A 19,269-nucleotide genomic window follows, 5' to 3' on the forward strand; every position below is an offset into this window, starting at 1 on the left:
AATGACGTGATAAATAGCACATGTGAGATGTGTCCTGGTGTAAATCACACAAACAGAGGCATGTGTCTTCATTCATTCATATATTCCAGTCTCTCTCTCCACTGTAGTTTTCTTATCAGCCCTGCAGTCTTGGGGTAACATGAACTTTACAGTCGAGAGAGAGAGCGTGCTGGCTTTTTAACAGCAGCCGCTTAGATATGCATAAACAATCTCTCAACTGCAGCTAACTAATCATTGCTGGATGATAATACGTCTCTGTTGGATAATCTCTTTGCTTGAGGAATAGTTCATCCAAAAATTACAATTCTCTCATAATTTACTCACCCTCATGATATACCTGGTGTGTATGACTTACTTTCTTCAGCAGAACACATTTGAAGAAAAACAGAAGAATATCTCAGCTCAGTAGGTCCTTAAAATGCAAGTGGATGGTGATCAGACATTTAAAATTTCCAAAAATCACAGACAGTTAGCATAAATGTCATACGACTCCAGTGGTTCAATTTATGTCTTCTAAAGCGATACGATTACATTTGGTGTGAAAAAGATCAATATTTAAGTACTTTTTAACTATTAACCATCGCTTCTGGACAGCAGCATTCACAAGATCGCCGAGTTCACGTGGTCTCGCGTGTGGCGAATTTGCGATGAGACATCCAGGATAAGCATACATATACACCATTGTTGATAAACAAACAGATACAAATACAGATCTAAACCAAAACCATCTAAGCTACTGTACAACGTTACTGTACAGTCCTACCAGTTGTAAACAGCGCTGCTCTTCCAGATGTGTCGAATGAGTGCAAGTTCTCACGTGAACATGCCAACACGATTACGTTACACACGCATACCACTACTGACTGGAAGCGATCATATCACTCTAGAAGACATTCATTTAACAGCTGGAGTCATATGGATGACGTTCATGCTGACTCTCTATGATTTTTGGAGTCTGATCACCATCCACTTACATTTTAAGGAGCGTATACTTACCGAGCTGAGATATTTTACATTTTTCTTCAAATGTGTTCTGGTGAAGGAAAGTCATACACACCTGGGATATCATGAGGGTGAGTAAATAATGAGAGAATTAACATCTTTTAAATGAAAATGTAAAATTAGTGAGCATGAAACGGGTTACACTTGTGGGATTCGTGTTTCTAATTTAGGGGATTCACTTAAATGTGGTTGTCACTCCTGAAACTATGTAGTGTGTACGTGGCCTATATGTTAGTGCGTAATTAGGAAACATAATATATGATAAATAATAAAAATGTTAACTTGAGGCCATACTGTCATTTTATTGTCATTTTTTCTCAAAAAAAGTGAAAAACTTAAAATAACTTTTTATTAGCTTTTTGTCGAGATATCTTTTGTCGAGAATAATGCAAAATAATGCATGTCTTCTGTGGGTTTCCATGTGTCACTTTGAATTTTAAATCTCTGTGCTGTTCGCAAATTAATCTTCTTGTAAGGATCATACATTTCGTTCTGATTCATGAAATGTTTCCCAACTTATTTTTGAGTCTGCCTTCTGCACAGAATTATTGCGTGGGGGAAACATCAGAAGAGCACGGCAATGTACGCAAGCAGCTGAAAGGGAACATGCCCTATTTTTCCACACATTACATCCTCCTCATGTTCTATGTGATAAAATTAGGGCTCTCTCAAAAATTCCTACATGAAAAAGAACTCAAGGCACAATATGTTATGCTGTAATGTGGTGCTAATATGCATTATTCATTGGCCAATATGTTTTTAATGTACATCCTGGGGGGGTGTGAATCAGTGTTTGTGTGTATGTATGTTCTGACCTCATACTCTTGAGAGAACCTTAGGTTGTCATTGGCTTTCATCCTCTCTATGTGGCCTGGCAGTTCTGAGATGGATACTGGAGGGTGGCTGGTCATGCCTGTCAATCACAGCATCACACATACAGGTTTAGCCTACAATGTTCGCAAGGAAAATGGCTTAATGAACATTATATAATGTCTAAATGACCATATAAAACTGCTAAAATATTTGTGTGAGGGTTAGGTTAAGGGGTAGGGATAATGTTAAGGAATATAAATTCATTATCTCAATATAAAACCAACAGAAGTCAATGGAGAGCCCCCATCATAATAGAAAATCAAATGTTTGTGGTTATCGGTGTGTATGAGCCAGTTTATAAAGTGAGGCGGTTGAGAGAGAGCGGTAAAAGCTTCACACACTGCAGCAGGTGTCGACAAACACCACCTGTTATTGACTAAATGAGTTAGAAGATGTGGAAGCCAAACAAGTTACTGCATATGTGTGCATTAGCTGTTAATGCAGACTCCAGAAACCAAAACTAACTTGATAACCGTCGATAACCGATGATAGATGCACGAAAACCTAGGAAAGAGAGAACATAATGTTGTGGGCTTCAAGGGAAGCTGGAAAGTGAATTCCTCTGGACTGTGACTTCTGGATTCTTCTGAATTGAGAGTGTGAGTTTGTTTGTTACATGTGTTTTCATAGTGTATTACCAGCCGTTGGGAAGTTGATTCTACGTAGCTCCACTGGGTCAGATGGATGCTGGGAATTCATGGCTTTACCGCTGCTGGGAAAACTGCACTTCGTGCTCTCCAGCTCTGCCCGCTTCCTGTAACATCACACGCACAGGAACATTAAAGCAACGCTCACTTAGCAGGAAGTACTTTATATTGCATTTCAGTCATAATTAAATGTTTGGAGAAATATGATACACAGACCTGTCTGGTTTGCTGGTTCGTGCCCAGATACAACAAGGGAAGTAAAAAAATTAATTAATACAAATGTAGCTTCTGTGTTAGAAAAATATACACTCACCTAAAGAATTTTTAGGAACACCATACTAATACTGTGTTTGACCCCCTTTCGACTTCAGAACTGCCTTAATTCTATGTGGCATTGATTCAACAAGGTGCTGAAAGCATTCTTTAGAAATGTTGGCCCATATTGATAGGATAGCATCTTGCAGTTGATGGAGATTTGTGGGATGCACATCCAGGGCACGAAGCTCCTGTTCCACCACATCCCAAAGATGCTCTATTGGGTTGAGATCTGGTGACTGTGGGGGCCATTTTAGTACAGTGAACTCATTGTCATGTTCAAGAAACCAATTTGAAATGATTCGAGCTTTGTGACATGGTGCATTATCCTGCTGGAAGTAGCCATCAGAGGATGGGTACATGGTGGCCATAAAGGGATGGACATGGTCAGAAACAATGCTCAGGTAGGCCGTGACATTTAAACGATGCCCAATTGGCACTAAGGGGCCTAAAGTGTGCCAAGAAAACTTCCCCACACCATTACACCACCACCACCAGCCTGCACAGTGGTAACAAGGCATGATGGATCCATGTTCTCATTCTGTTTACGCCAAATTCTGACTCTACCATCTGAATGTCTCAACAGAAATCAAGACTCATCAGACCAGGCAACATTTTTCCAGTCTTCAACTGTCCAATTTTGGTGAGCTCTTGCAAATTGTAGCCTCTTTTTCCTATTTGTAGTGGAGATGAGTGGTACCGGTGGGGTCTTCTGCTGTTGTAGCCCATCCGCCTCAAGGTTGTACGTGTTGTGGCTTCACAAATGCTTTGCTGCATACCTCGGTTGTAACGAGTGGTTATTTCAGGCAAAGTTGCTCTTCTATCAGCTTGAATCAGTCGGCCCATTCTCCTCTGACCTCTACCATCAACAAGGCATTTTCGCCCACAGGACTGCCGCATACTGGATGTTTTTCCCTTTTCACACCATTCTTTGTAAACCCTAGAAATGGTTGTGCGTGAAAATCTCAGTAACTGAGTAGATTGTGAAATACTCAGACCGGCCCGTCTGGCACCAACAAACATGCCACGCTCAAAATTGCTTAAATCACCTTTCTTTACCATTCTGACATTCAGTTTGGAGTTCAGGAGATTGTCTTGACCAGGACCACACCCCTAAATGCATTGAAGCAACTGCCATGTGATTGGTTGATTAGATAATTGCATTAATGAGAAGTTGAACAGGTGTTCCTAATAATCCTTTAGGTGAGTGTATAACATTTGTGATAGAGTGCAACAGTAGGGTTCCAGAAGAAAAAATCCCATTCATTTTCTCCATAGACCTTCCATGGGCTTCCATCACTTATTCATCCCTCCCCACTCATCTCATCTTCTCTCCTCCTTTACTTCCTCTTTTAACATGCTGATATAATTGAATCTCCATTCACCTCTATATATATCAATCACTTTCCTGCTTAATACTCTTTCTCTCTCACCTCTTAAAGAGAAGAATGAGGATGACTATGCTGATGATGAAGATGACGGCCAGCACTGGCCCCACCACCCATAGAAGCCCCTCCTCCTCGTCTACGATTGGCTGTGGCTCAACGTCAGAGAATAGCACGGCATCAGAGAATGGACTCGTGGAATACACGGTCTATCAATCAAAGACCAAACAGACACCTGGCACATCAGCAAAACCAATAACAAGTGCAAAATACTCTATGAATAAAACAGAAAGATCTGGAGATCAGTTTTAGCCAGTGGAAAATAACTAAAAATTATTGATTCACTGCGCCTTCAAGGGAGTGATATCATTTTATTGGTTCAAACAGTGTTAAGTTTCACTGAGAATGATGCTCACACACTACAGAAAGTATGTAGAATAGTCAAAGAATGTAGAATTACCACAAAGGGTGCTATCATTTCATTATCACTGTGGTCTCCTAAATGAGAGAGAATGGAGTGACTTACATTCTGGCCCAGTTCAAGAATAGCCAGTACGAAGCAGACATACTCCTGTCCATTAAGAAGGGGTCGGTTCAGGAATACTCCATACACACGTCCATCTCCTAGTTTAAACTCAGCAGGGAGATTCTGGAAATGAGCACTGATGTATGGTTTTGCCTCTGCTTGCCTCCGCGAACGCACAGAGCGACCGGTGCCATTAATCTCCCTCAGCAGCTGGTGAAACCAGCAAACAAGGCAAGCACAAGACACATGTCAAATTAATATAGCTCCCATTTGCTGAACAATTGCCTGATTTGTTTGCACATTGCACAAAATTATTAAAATTAAAACATCTCTTTTTAAAAAGATTAAAACACAATTAGAGCACATCATTTAAATTCTGTACCTCATCAATATTCATCTCATCTGGATCACTCCATAAATTCTGGAAGTTTCCTCCTCGCTGCCTCTTAAGAGGAACAACCACAATGTAGAAACCCCTTCCAAGAAAAATTATAAATTATAATTATGGGTAAATCTCTTGAAGAATACCCGGGCAAAAAACTAAAACAGGTATAAGAAAATAATGCCCATTATTTTAATGACCATTAAGATTTTTCCATTGTGACATTATTTTCATGACAATTAAGCACCAGCCCAATTTTTAATTCTCAGTCATGACAATCATGCCATCCGGACACAATTGTTTTTTGTTTTTGTTTATTTATAAAATTAGCATACATTATTTTAAGTACAACACAACAACATTATATACAAGTAGTTTACAATATAAATAATGTATTGTAGTAATATAATAACGTAGTAATGTATGTGAATAAATCATTTTTTCACATTATAATAATGAGAATTCGATTTTTTTGGGGAATTGAGGACTGGGGTGGGGGCATGAAAATAATAGTGGTGTGTTTAGCTGTACATAGTGAATGTGCATGTGGAGGTGTGCTCAGTGTGGGTGCATTCATTTGTGTTTTGCTGACCTGACATTAGCCTGTTCCTGGACAGTGGGCAGCTGCAATGTAGCAATGCTCTGGGCGCTGGTCTTGTCCAGCAGCTGAGGTTTCTTGGTCAGCAGGTTTGGAGCGGTCATGGCGCCCGCACGGTGCTGCAGGCCTCCAGTACTGTCAGCTTTACTGGTTAACAGGAAGGTATAGACAGAATGAGGCTTTAGCTTAGTGACCAACTTCTGGCTGAGCCGCCCATCCACCTCCAAACTCTCACCATCTCCATATGAGATCTGAAAGCAAGATAAATGGAACAGTAATAAATAAATAAAAAATGCACACTTCTCCAGAACAGATTTTCAACATATTGAGACACACACACTTGAGGAGAGTAGAAAGAGATTAAGACTGACACCTCAGACACATGCTAACATACACACTTACACAGTCATTCTATTCCAGCTCCGTTTGCAGTATGAAGGGGAAGGTGAGGGAGGAAAAATATATACACACACATCAGCGAGTCAAGACCAAACCCTTCAAGATCCAGATCCGGACCATTACCAAACCCCCTTAAGTCCCAGATCCAGATAAATACCAGACCCCCTAAGACCCAGAGCCAGACCAATACCAGACCCTATAAGACCCAGACCAATACCATAACCCCTAAGACCTAAACCCAGATCAATACTAAACCACATAAGCCCCTGATCCAGACCAATACCAGACCCAAACCCAGATCAATACCAGACCCGTAAGATCCAGATGAACACCAAGCCCCCTAAGACCAGGACTCAGATCAATACTAGACCCATAAGACCCAGATGAACAATAGACACCCTGAGACCTCTGATCCAGACCAAAACCAGACCCCTAAGACCCAGACCAATACCAGACCTTCTAAGCCCTAGATCAAGACCAATACCAGACCTCAAAGACCCACAATAATATCAGACCCCCTAAGACCCAGACCGATACCAGACCCCATTAGGCCCAGATCCAGACAAATACGAGACCGCATAAGGCCTGGATCGAGACCAGTTCCAGATCCCCTCAGACCCATATCCAAACCAATAGCTGACCCATAAGACCAAGAACAATACCATCTAAAGAACAAATCCAGACCAATACCAGACCCCCTAAGACCCAGACCAATATCAGACTTCATAAAACCCATATCCAGACCAGTACCAGACCCTGACCTAAGCTAGACCATTTAAGAGCCAGACCTAAATTAGACCCGTCAAGGCCCAAATCCAGAGCAAGAATGAACCTAAAGACCCAAACCCAGGCCAAGACCTACGAGTCCATGAACCAGGCTGTGCAATTTAATGAAGTGAGATTTAATGAAGTGAGATGAATGTCTCGCATCATTCATGTTTCATGCCAAGGCAGTTTTCCAGAGCAAACTCTCAAAATGGTTGAGATAATTATCACCATTAGTGTGCTGGAAATAGACCCAGATCCAGACCAAGACTTCAAATTTAAAGACCCACACCAAGACAATTAATGATTTATGAGACCCAGACCAAGACATGAAATTATCAACAAGAACAAGGCCATGTGGTCTTGAGAGGTCTTAAGAAAAATACTACAAAATCAAGACTCAAACTGTGACACCACATACATACACACACGCACGCACTCACACACAAAAAATGTTTTGCAGTTCTTACAATGAGAGATTGTGCTTTATTACTGGCAGTGCGTGACTCCCAAGTCAGAAGCACTGAGTTCTTCATAGCAGCTTTCACTTTGAAGTTCACTGCAAACACTATTAAACAGAAAAACAAAGAGATCAACATATAAACCATCATACATCAATACATCAGCTCACTTCAGCTGAACCTCTGGCTTCAATCATTCCCACGTCGAAAAGAGCAACATCAGAGAAAAGAGAGCTAGTCACTCTTTTCTCTAGGTACTGTCAAGAGTTTTTTGTTTGTGTCCAAGAGCTCACCTTTAATAAAGCGCACTTATGAGATTATGGAGCACTCCATATTTATCTAGACTCCTTTATAGTAATATTTCTCACCTTTTTATGCCCTTAGTGGACGTTACCCAACAAGAAACAGACAAACACAGATAAACAGAAAGGATCACATATAAACAGAGAAAGGGACAGTCAGTGTGTACATCTTTTCAGAGAAAAGAGAATGTGGTGGTTTGTTTGGGAAGGGTGCCTTGATGTGCGATGATATGCATGTGTCCTACCTTCCTGTGTTGATTGTGTTCTGATGGATATTGGGTGACTATAGGGCCCAGACCCATGTTTGCTAAGCAGGCACACTCTCGCCAAATACTCAGTATCTGCCCTTAGGCCGTTAAGAACTACAGTGGGCTCAGTAACATCAGATTCCATGGCAATGTCCGTGCCATTACTATAGCTGACTGCAAACCACACGCGGTAACCTTGGATCTGCTCGTTGCTTCCTGGTCGCTCCCATCTCAGAATCACAGATGTGGAGTTAATGTTTTCAGCCGTTAAATTAGCCAAAGACGGAATGGTTTCTGGAATGCTTGCATTTTGAGACCTCTCTGCAACCTCAAAGCGACATTCCGTTGTGCCTGGGATGGTAACCGTGTCCTCTGTGGTTGTTACCATCACACTTGGGGTTAGAAGTGTGACCTGACAGCTTGAACCATAACCCCACACGCTACGGGCTGCGAGACGGAACACATACAGCACCCCAGCACTCAGGGACGAGACGGTGTAGGTGCGTTTGTCAGCATCAAGCTCCAGTACCATGAAGGAGTCGGAGGTTGGATCGGCCTGGCCGTATGAGAGCCTGTAGCCCAGCACAGGTGACAAACCGGCTGGAGGAGGCTGCCAGTTCAGCAGGGCATTGCCATCCTCCGATGATGCCACTGAAAGAAGGGGCAAACCTGGCACTGTGGAGCAGATAATATGGGGTATTGTAATATTGTAGTGATCAAGACTGAATATGTAAAGCTGTAGCTGTTTCATACTATTTTGGGGAGTTACTGAGAGTGAAACTCTTGCTTTTGCGGTTAAGGTGCTGTAAGTGATTACAGCTATTTTGCGAACTTACGCAAGACTTCCGTATGTGTATTTGTGGTCTTGTGGACTTGCAATGGTAAACATTTGCATGCGTCTGTAAAGTTCATCGTCATGAAGTCAACAAGACTGTAGGGTTTCACTTATGTCATTTTATTCAACTCAGTAAGTTGTAATACTAAGTTTATGTTGTTGATAGATAGGTAGATGATAAATATATAGGATGCATTTGAGTGAGGTAATTTACCTATAAGTGTTGTTCATAGTAAAGGTGTTCAGCTCTTTTAGCTCACAAAGTTTACATTACGTTCACACAGAAAATCTATAACATAATATGGCTGGATTATTGAATCAATTCTTCCAAGATGTTTCTTTCATTAAAATAAATAAATGAAAGGGGGCCTGGGTAGCTCAGCGAGTACTGATGCTGACAACCACCACCGGCGTCATGAGTTTGAATCCGGGATGTGCTGAGTGACTTCAGCCAGGTCTCCTAATCAACCAAATTGGCCCGATTGCTAGGGAGGGTAGAGTCACATGGGGTAACCTCCCCGTGGTCGTGATTAGTGGTTCTCGCTCTCAATAGTGCATGTGGTGAGCTGTGCGTGAATCGCAGAGTAGCATGAACCTCCACATGCTGTAAGTCTCCGTGGTGTCATGCACAGCGAGCCATGTGATAAGATGCGCGGATTGATGGTCTCAGAAGCGGAGGCAACTGAGACTTATCGCCACCCGGATTGAGGTGAGTAACCGCGCCACCACGAGGTCCAACTAAGTAGTGAGAATTGGGCATTCCAAATTGGGGAGAAAAGGGGATACAAATTTAAATAAATAAATAAATGAATAGTTTAATGCACTGTTAATATGTTGCTATATCATTTTTTTCTCATATTTTCGTGAACAGTATGTTTAAATTAAAGCTGTTTGATTATCATCATGATACATCTTTTTTGCCTTATCTTTGTTATCGTTGACAAAATAAAAAAACCTTCGTCAATGAACATTTTCGTCAATAAACAGATTTTTCCTGTTTGCAGAGGCTAGGGATGTGATTTCTTAGGACACCTATTCCAGTGATATCTGTCAGAAAGTAGGGACGACATCCGTGTGTTATTAAAAAAAATAAAAAATGCTTACGGCACCTTTGGCCTTGAGATAAATTTAACAGCAAGAGTGTCTATCAGTGCATAAATGTGTGTGCATTTGAGTGTGTGTACACACATGAGGGTTTTGTTCTGATGGCGGTAGCTTTGCTTTTTGCTCCATCGCCTTTTGAGTTGAACGCAGCTACAGCCACAGAGTATTCAGTGTTCGGCCACAAATCAGACAAAATCAGCTCCTAAATAAACACATACACACCTTACTGAAATCTTAGTATCCAAAATGCAATCAAACCAAAATGGCTTATAATAAATTAAAATGATATAATTTGCTAAAGAGAATTGAAATTATTGGTCATGTTTAGAGTAGACATACTCACATATTGTTTGGAATCATTCTGTGGCTGCAACATTTAAGACAAAAACAAAGTAAACTTTAAAAAATTATGCCACACATTTTATACAATATTAATGCAGTATTTATTTATTTTTACTAAAGGTTCACTTATAATGATACGTCATTATTAGGTTTTATGACCTTTTTCCACCCGGTCTCCCCCTTGGAAGTCATGTCAAGGGTCAATATTCACTGTGGGAAATGCTTTGATTTTTCTTATCTCAAAAGATTAAGCAAAATGTAATTCCTCTTGATAAGTGATGTAAATGCTGAGACTAAATTTGATTACTAACAACAACAAAATAGAGGTCTACTGAGAATCATTAGTGCAAAATGTTTACTGGAACTATGGTGGTTTAAAGGCTTTTAGACTCTGAGAAGGTTATCAGAGCTTCTGTCTTAGTAGACGGTTAATAACCAGACACTGATGTTGTCTGAAGTTTAAAGAGAAATTAAAGTCCATTTAGGCATTAGATGAGCTAAGAACTCTTATCACTGCCAAACAAACAACTCGTACAGATCAAGAAATAGTTGGGATCTGCATGGTATTTCTAGAGTTTAAATACAACAATATGCTGATGCTGGGGAAAAAAAAGTTGTAAATCCATGAATTACTGTGAATAAGAAATTAGGTCATTTATCTTTGAATTGGGAAAACTAAATATGCAAATAAGGGTTGCTACAAACAGACTTAAAGGAATGTTCTGAGTTCAATACAAGTTAAGCTTAATCGACAGCATTTGTGGAATAAAATTGATTACCACAAAAATGAATTTCTACCCGTTCCTCCTTTACTTCAAAAAAAGCAAAAATCTGGGTTTCAGTGAGGCGCTTACAATGGAAGTGAATTGGGGCCAATTTTTGAACATTTAAATACTCACAGTTTCAAAATTATAGCCAAAAGACATAAGAAATATGTGTGTTAACATGATTTTAGAGAGATAAAATCACTTACTAACCATTTCTGTGTATAGTTATAGCCAATTTTACAACCACGTTACCATGACGATGTAATGTCAACAAACCCTAAAATGTAAAAATGACAATTTAAACAACTCTACAGCTCAAATAATACACAAGTTTTAACAGAAGAATTAATGTAAGCGCTTTTTATAAAATTATAAGCTTTACATTTCTGCTTTTAAACCCTCAAAGAATTGTCTTAAAAAGTGCCTCTCTATAACCTCGATTTTTGCTAGGGTTATTTTGAGTAGAAATTATAATTTGTTTTGGCAATCATCATTATGCCACAATGCTGTCGTTTGAGCTTAACTTGTATTGAACCTGGAACATTCCTTTAATAAGTGTGTTTTTTTGTGTACATCTGTCAGTGACTACGTTTACATGGACTCCAGAAAGTGGATTATTGCAAGAAAGCGGCTTATTTCGAGAATGATTTCTCCACAGCAACATAGTTTCCCCATGACACTTGTGCAAATAACAAACATGGAGTCCGAGGAAGACTTTGCTATTTTATTCTCCCTTGCTTTATTTCTAGATATTCCAGACTTGTTGCTGTGCTTGTTTACTTAACTTTCTGTTGTGACCTGCAGCGGAATTGCGCTGCAATAGTGGGGTTTCCCTCTTACATAAAATTCTGGGATTCCCCCAATGTAGGAGCGCATATGCGCAAATGTGATATTTTAAGTTGGTGTGTATAAATGGGTATAGATTATAGTTTATGTGCTTTTTCCACTGTACTCTCAGAAATGTGGAATTCTTTCCAGTTGTTGTTGGGCTCTGACCTATGCTGTCTGTTCACGCATTCTTCAAAAAACTGTAAACATGGCCACATAAGCTGTGTTCTTAGAGTGAAACCCGCTTTCTCTTAATCCCTCAAGCAGTGTAAGAAAATCTGTGTTCTCATTTGCATGACATTTCAGAATGTAACTTTCTGCAAAAACCCTCAAATAAACCGTTTTCTTAAGTGCATGTAAATGTGGTTAGTGTGCTGTTGTCTCCTACCTGTGAGTCTCTCAGTTGGAGTTCCTTGATTCTGGGAGAGCCTGTTCTCTCCCCTGTTGTGTGCCTGACATATATCACTTGGTAACCACGAATCTTTCCATGCTGTCGCTCAGCAACTGGAGGTTTCCATGACACTCTGGCAGAGGTGGCATTTAAGACCACAACATCCACAGCCCGTGGAGGTGCGCTGGGCACTGAAGGGGCATTTTAGGATAAAAGACAAGTTAACACAGCTGAACATTCGTTCCAGCTCACAGGAGAAGGCAAGAAAAGGAGAGGAAAAGAGGTATGGTGTCGGAGTATAGTTTATTTATCATGATTAATGGTTCGGTAAAACCGAATGAAGGAGAGGTTTAACTTGAGGTCAAGGGTCAGATAAAGGCATGGCCATAGAGACATACCATCTTCCTCAGTGCGAACCAATACCGGCAGGCTCTCTGGCCCTTGGCCTGCATCTGTGTGGGCAGCGACAGTAACAGAGTACAACGTCCCTTTCTTTAGTCCCTCTATCCGGTATCGAAAACAGTTAGATGGGATGTCCATGATCCTTTGTACGGGGTCTTTTTCCCGTTCCACTGCCACATAGCGGATGGAGTATCCGGTTATGATTCCATTGTCGTCAATGAGGGGTGGAGCCCAGTTGAGCAACAGACTTGAGGAGGAGGGGCTTATGCATGTGACATTCTGGGGAAGGGGTATGGACTCTGATTGTAGAAGTGGGAGGGTTTAATTGTGTGTAGTAAGGCATCAGTGGTTAGTTTTAGTGTTAGCGTGGATGATGTGTGGAAATTAAGTCAGAGTTAAAGACAAAAAGACACAAAATGAAAACAGACTACAAATAAAATGCTCTTGTCATAAAATGTTGCTGTCATAGACAGATAAAATTAAGAAGACATGTAACAAAAAAATCAGATGCGTTTTCACTGAACTGAAACAAACAACATTAAACGTACCTGTTTGACTCTGTCTTTCAAGGTGCTTTCACTGAGTGTCTCTTATGCTCTTATCCTTTCTTTACTCTTAACCCACCCACCAAATCTACATCTATGACTTTCAATGATAGATTGGAATCATAAAAAGCAAACAACTAGCTGGGTTTCCATCAAACAATTTTGTGAGCAGCTCAATTTTGTTCAGGACATTTAAAACCCAAGCAAGCTCACAGACAAGTAAAAAATGACCTTTGTATTCATATTAATATTAGTACCCAATTACCCCTATGGGGTAATAATTAGTGATGCAAATTTTTTCAAGCCAGAAAAATAAGTTACAGAAAATTTTACTTTTGGTGGACCCACAAATATGGTCTTCTTGGCGAAGCTGATTGACCAAGAAAGTCTTGCTGGTTAAGATAAGCACACCAGCACACAAAACCCTTAAACAGTTATACTGGTCTTTTCAGCAACAAGAAGGCTGTTTATGTCTGCTTTATATGAAAGTTCAAACAGTACATACGTGTTTGTGGAGTCTGAACAGTGATTTCACTTGTGAATGCCCCCAGGCCATGTTTACTACGTGCTGCTAGTTGGAATATGTAGGTGGAAAATGGCTTCAGATTCTTCAACAGATAACTGGAGCTTGGGTCAAATGTTAATTTCTGGAGGAGAGACATGGAGACATGGAGACATTTAGACTTTTTACCACTTATCTATGCATTACAAAATGTAAACTTGTGTGTATGTGTGTACCTGCTCTGGCTGGTCTCCAAGCCTGTATATGAGCTCATAGCCAGTGATGGCATCTGTGCCACTGTGAGCTGGAGGGATCCACGACAGAAGAATACTTGTCTCTGATTTCAACTCTGCCTTCAGTTCAATGGGCTGGGATGGGACTAGATGAGAGTAGAGGCAGAAAGACGATGCTTATAGAATGATGCAACAGAAACAAAATCAGGTGCAATATTAAAGGTGCACTCAGTATTTTTTTTCTCATTAAAAATAGATTTTAAACATTAAGAAATATATACTTCGGTAGTATTGAAAAATGTTTTTAAAACCATGAACATTCACATTAGATGAAGAATCCGGTCACATCAGTACTGCCCTACAAAGACAAAATGCAGTCACTATGCCAACAATGAAACTGAGAAAAAAAGCTTCAAATTTTTTTCATTCTCCAGCCAAATGTGGATAATAAAATAGTCCCATTCTGCTTTCTCTGGATCTGATTTCAGTTAAGCTGTCACAGGACTGATCATAACTCAATTTAGATACAGCGTGTAGTTACTGCGTTTTGCCTATGCAGTGAAGTTTTTAAAGAGTTGGACTGCCTCATTGGCCCTGCCATGTTGAAAGCACTTGACCAGCCGAATAACTAACAATAGGTAGACCACCTAGAGCATTATCAGACAATTTTTTCAATTTTTCTCATAATGCGAATAGCGCATTACTACGATGGTATTGGTAACCATAGCCCAAGAAACAGCAATTACGCCCAGCAGAAGATAAACCAAAAATTACTCAGTGCACCTTTAAAATCTATAAAATAATCCTGACTTCACATTATGCACACCTCCTGTCTTTGCGATGATGTGCAGGTCACTGGAGAGAGGTCCATCTCCCACGGCAGTGAAGGCAAGCACTCTAATATAATAGGTTTTGTTGGGTGTCAGGTCCCGTATGTTCAAAAAATTTGCCCCACGAACCATTTCCTTGTCCCATTGGCTCACAGGAAGTGATGGATCCGATGTGTAATATACCCTGTATCCAACCACCTGACCATTGGCTTCCTCTGGCTCCTCCCATTGCACCATTGCTGTGGAACCGCTCAACATACGACCTCTGACACGGCGAGGAGGGGAACTAGGTGCCTGTTCGGCTGTACGGGCTTCGACCGTCGGGCTTGGTGGGCCAGAGCCAATAGAATTCACAGCCATGACCCGGAAATGGTAGTGTGAGTAGGGGCTGAGTCCACCCACACTGTAACGAGTTGTTGCTATGGCATCAATTTCTTTAAAGACATCGCTGGAGGAGGTGGGGCGATATTGGATGATATAATAGGAAACAGGAAGTGGATTCCCACTGTCCCACATGAGAGTAATGCTGGTGGCAGATCGCTCCATTACAACTGGAGTTCCTGGAGGATTGGGAAGGGCTGTGGGGTCAAAGGAATAGATGGGTAGAAAGAACATAGAAAGTTACAAAGGACAGAAACTGTGACAGAAAGGACATCATAACTATGCTGCCATCTAAAATTCCACATTTTGGCCATATTCTAGAAGGATAGGTCTCTTCAGAACAATAATGGGTATTTCCCAATCTGTGGCCGTTTTCAAACCGAGATAGGCGTTTCTGAACTATCCAATGAAAGTAGGGAATCTCAATGTAGTAATCAGTGGACATTTCCAAAACCAGCATGGGCGTTTCTGAACTATCCAATGAAAGCAGGGAATCTCTGTAGTAGGCAAACCATGTAAGGAAGCTGAAAAAAGCCCATACCAGTTTGAAAATAACCACTGATTGGAAAATGTATTGATAGTATCTGATTATGGCAAAAGGAATAATACATTCAATACCAAAATGTGTCGAAAAAAATTATTAGTCTAGCTTAAAAATTTACTATTTTATCTAATATTTGATATTATAATTTGTGTATGTGTTGTAGAGTATTGCATAGTTAGTTTAGCTACATGCTAACTACTGGAATAAAGTGTGTTGTCCTGTGCACTTTGAGTGAAGAGAGCGCTATTTTCATGATACGCAGAATTGTTGGCTATATAGAGCATTCCAAATCGGTCACTTATGAGGTTCCATTTCAGTTAGGGTTATGCCTTTGAGGATGTTCAGAGCAAACGAGTTCTTATGCTAAAGATGCAGCGCAATGAATATAAAAGAATGTAGGTCCATTTAGTGCATGTTTACACAGAAAAACAATTAAAATAAAGCACAGATGGACTATGTGACAGGGCAGAATCACGACCTGGCCCCGCCCTCTGCCCAGCTCACTCGGTTTTCAAACAAAGCCTACAACAGCCATTGACCATCCAGTTTTCTAGATGTTTTGTAGAGTGCCACCACCCATTGAAAAACCCTTTTTGGTCAATCTTTAGTTAAGACTGATCAAAAAGATTGAGCTAAATGTTGTTTTTTTTACACTCACCAAAAGATATTTTTCTTACTATCTTTGATGTAAGGACATTCATCTTCAAAGAGTCTGATAATCTCACTTCAGCATACCTTTAACTGTGATCTGGGCAACAGTTTCTATAACTCCCAGTGTAGACATGGCCACACAGGTATAGTTGGCAGACTGGCGTACATCTGTGAGTTCCAGAACATTCCGCCCAATAGGCATATCATCTTCTGGTGTCAAATCCTCGGCTCCCAGCATCCATTTGACATATGGCATGGGAACGCCCACTGCCTGACAAGAGATATTCACACTGCCTCCTGGCATGATCTCATAATCCATCGGTGGCACTGAGAAGCGAGGAGGGATACGACGCACTGAGGGTGTGAAAGAGAGTGAGCAGTTCATTAACTCATGCTAAAGACATTATTAATGCAACAGAGAGCACTGAACCTAATAAAGGTACACCTCAAAATACAGTAGGCTGCAGGTTATGATTCTGCTTGTACTCACAAATAGTGAAATTAGGATGACCAAAAATACAACATTACAAGATAATTGCAAGTACGGTAATTTATCACAATATAGCAATAAAGGCTGAAAATATCAACCACAACATTTTTTATATATTACAAAACCATGTAGTAATGTCTATTTTTGATTATCTTAGTGACTTAAATATTTTCAAATGTTTTGTACGTTTGTACTTGTCATCTAATTTACAAGTACAAAAATAGAAATACATACATATACAGTTGAAGTCAGAAGTTTACATACACTTTAGCCAAATACATTTAAACTCAGTTTTTCACAATTCCTGACATTTTATCGTAGAAAACATACCCTGTCTTGGATCAGTTAGGATCACTACTTTATTTCATCACAGTCCCAGTGGGACAGAAGTTTAAATACACGTTGTTAGTATTTTGTAGCATTTCCTTTAAACTGTTCAACTTGGGTCAAATGTTTTAGGTAGCCTTCCACAAGCTTTTCACAATAAGTTGCTGGAATTTTGGCCCATTCCTCCAGACAGAACTGGTGTAACTGGTCAGTTTTGTAGGCCTCGCACACGCTTTTTCAGTTCTGCCCACAAATTTTCTATTGGATTGAGTTCAGGGCTTTGTGATGACCACTCCAATACCTTGACTTTGTTGTCCTTAAGCCATTTTGCCACAACTTTGGAGGTATGCTTGTGGTCATTGTCCATTTGGAAGACCGAGCTTCCGGCTTGCGGCCAAGCTTTAACATCCTGGTTGATGTCTTGAGATGTTGCTTTAATATATCCACATAAGTTTCCTTCCTCATGATGTCATCTATTTTGTGACGTGCACCTGTCCCTCCTGCAGCAAAGTATCCCCACAACATGATTCTGCTACCCCCATGCTTCACAGTTGAGATGGTGTTCTTTGGCTTGCAAGCCTCTCTCTTTTGTCTCCAAACATAAAGATAGTCATTAAGGACTAACACTTACATTTTTGTTTCATTAGACCAGAGGAAGAATATCTTTGTCCCCATGTGCACTTGCAAACTGTAGCCTGGCTTTTTTAAGGTGGTTTTGGAGCAGTGGCTTATTCCTTGCTGAGCAGCCTTTCAGGTTATGTCGATACAGGATTTGTGTTACTGTGGATATAGATACTTGTCTTCTTGTTTCCTCCAGCATCTTCACAAGGTCTTTTACTGTTGCTCTTGGATTGATTTGCACTTTTCGCACCAAACTACGTTCATCTCTAGGAGACAGAATGCGTCTCCTTCCTGAGCGGTATGATGGCATGGTATTTATACTTGCTTACTATTGTTTGTATAGATGAATGTGGTACCTTCAGGTGTTTGGAAATTGCTTCCAAGGATAAACCAGACTTGTGGAGGTCCACAATTTTTGTCTAAGTCAAAAGGTCATGGTTGATTTCTTTGATTTTACCATGATAGGCAAGTAGGCCTTAAAATACATCCACAGGTACACCTCTGATTCAGTACACCTCCCATCAGTAGCTAACAGGCTAATAGTCTAAAGGCTAGAGATCATTTTCTGGAATTTTCTAAGCTGCTTTAAGGCACAGTTAACTTAGTGTATCTAAACTTCTGACCCCCTGGAATTGTGATATAGTCAATTAAAAGTGAAACAATCTGTCTGTAAACAATTGGAAAAATGGTGGTTAAAGTTGAGTTTTAATGACATCAACATAAGTGTATGTAAACTTCTGACTTCCAACTGTCTACATACACAGTAAATACAACTGGTTGAGCCACGTTTAAAGCAACTGTAAAATAGCCAATACATACACAGTTGCATGCCTTTAGAATCCTGCTTGGCAACAATAAACAACCAACAGTTACACTGTGTCTATGCCAAAACTAAAGCAGTGTAGGCTACAGTTTCTGCTTGGTGTCACATTTTTTACAATTGTGCTGTGGCTATATGGACTATTGAGACATTTCTTGTGTAAAGTTTCACAATATACAGTACACCAACATAACACTAAATTCTAGTGAAAATATTTAAAAGTATGGTGCTGTAACTTATGAAGAAATTAATAAGAAATTCATTAATTGGCCTTTAACTATTCAAATAATCACACAGTTCAGATGAGTACACATCATTAATACATATCACTTGCTATTAGAATGATGCTATGGAATGCAGTTAAGTAGGATCAGGTGAAATATGGAGGATTAGTGTCAGATGACATATGCAGTATTAGGATCTGGAGAGCGAGTAAGACTGTATAGAGGCAATCTGCTGGAGGGGAAGGATTATCTAGATGTAAGGGTCAGAGATTTAGTATATAGTAAGAAACACAGAGCATTTGGTTTTAGAGGAAGAGCACTTACCATCTCTCAGCTCTACAGAAGAGTCCAGCAGTGAGAAATGAGCCAATGGGGAGAAATAAACAAACAATGACAAAATCTAAGGAAATATCTTAAAAGAATCAGACCATTCAGATAATAAATCTACATAGATTAGGTCTCATTCACTATTTCACATTTGCTTACAAAAATTTTCCAACATGAAATATAATTAACAATTTTTACATAT

At 40.1% G+C, this 19,269-nt stretch overlaps 1 protein-coding gene across 1 annotated transcript in view; it reads right to left on the minus strand.

Moving 5' to 3' along the window:
• ptprdb (protein tyrosine phosphatase receptor type Db) overlaps positions 1-19,269 on the minus strand; it is a 101,994-nt gene that overhangs the window by 15,833 nt on the left and 66,892 nt on the right. Inside the window, exons 10-26 of the mRNA XM_052137734.1 lie at positions 16,343-16,612; positions 14,679-15,260; positions 13,856-13,998; positions 13,623-13,764; positions 12,569-12,871; positions 12,168-12,361; positions 10,186-10,209; positions 9,927-10,044; positions 7,901-8,578; positions 7,363-7,460; positions 5,723-5,979; positions 5,131-5,224; positions 4,749-4,958; positions 4,271-4,431; positions 2,739-2,750; positions 2,514-2,629; positions 1,818-1,915 (exon numbers count right to left, since the gene is read on the minus strand). Coding sequence (XP_051993694.1) covers positions 1,818-1,915; positions 2,514-2,629; positions 2,739-2,750; positions 4,271-4,431; positions 4,749-4,958; positions 5,131-5,224; positions 5,723-5,979; positions 7,363-7,460; positions 7,901-8,578; positions 9,927-10,044; positions 10,186-10,209; positions 12,168-12,361; positions 12,569-12,871; positions 13,623-13,764; positions 13,856-13,998; positions 14,679-15,260; positions 16,343-16,612 — 3,500 coding nt within the window. The remainder of the gene's footprint in view (positions 1-1,817; positions 1,916-2,513; positions 2,630-2,738; positions 2,751-4,270; positions 4,432-4,748; positions 4,959-5,130; positions 5,225-5,722; positions 5,980-7,362; positions 7,461-7,900; positions 8,579-9,926; positions 10,045-10,185; positions 10,210-12,167; positions 12,362-12,568; positions 12,872-13,622; positions 13,765-13,855; positions 13,999-14,678; positions 15,261-16,342; positions 16,613-19,269) is intronic.

Source organism: Xyrauchen texanus, chromosome 11 (assembly GCF_025860055.1).
Source record: "Xyrauchen texanus isolate HMW12.3.18 chromosome 11, RBS_HiC_50CHRs, whole genome shotgun sequence".
NCBI classification, from domain to species: domain Eukaryota; kingdom Metazoa; phylum Chordata; class Actinopteri; order Cypriniformes; family Catostomidae; genus Xyrauchen; species Xyrauchen texanus.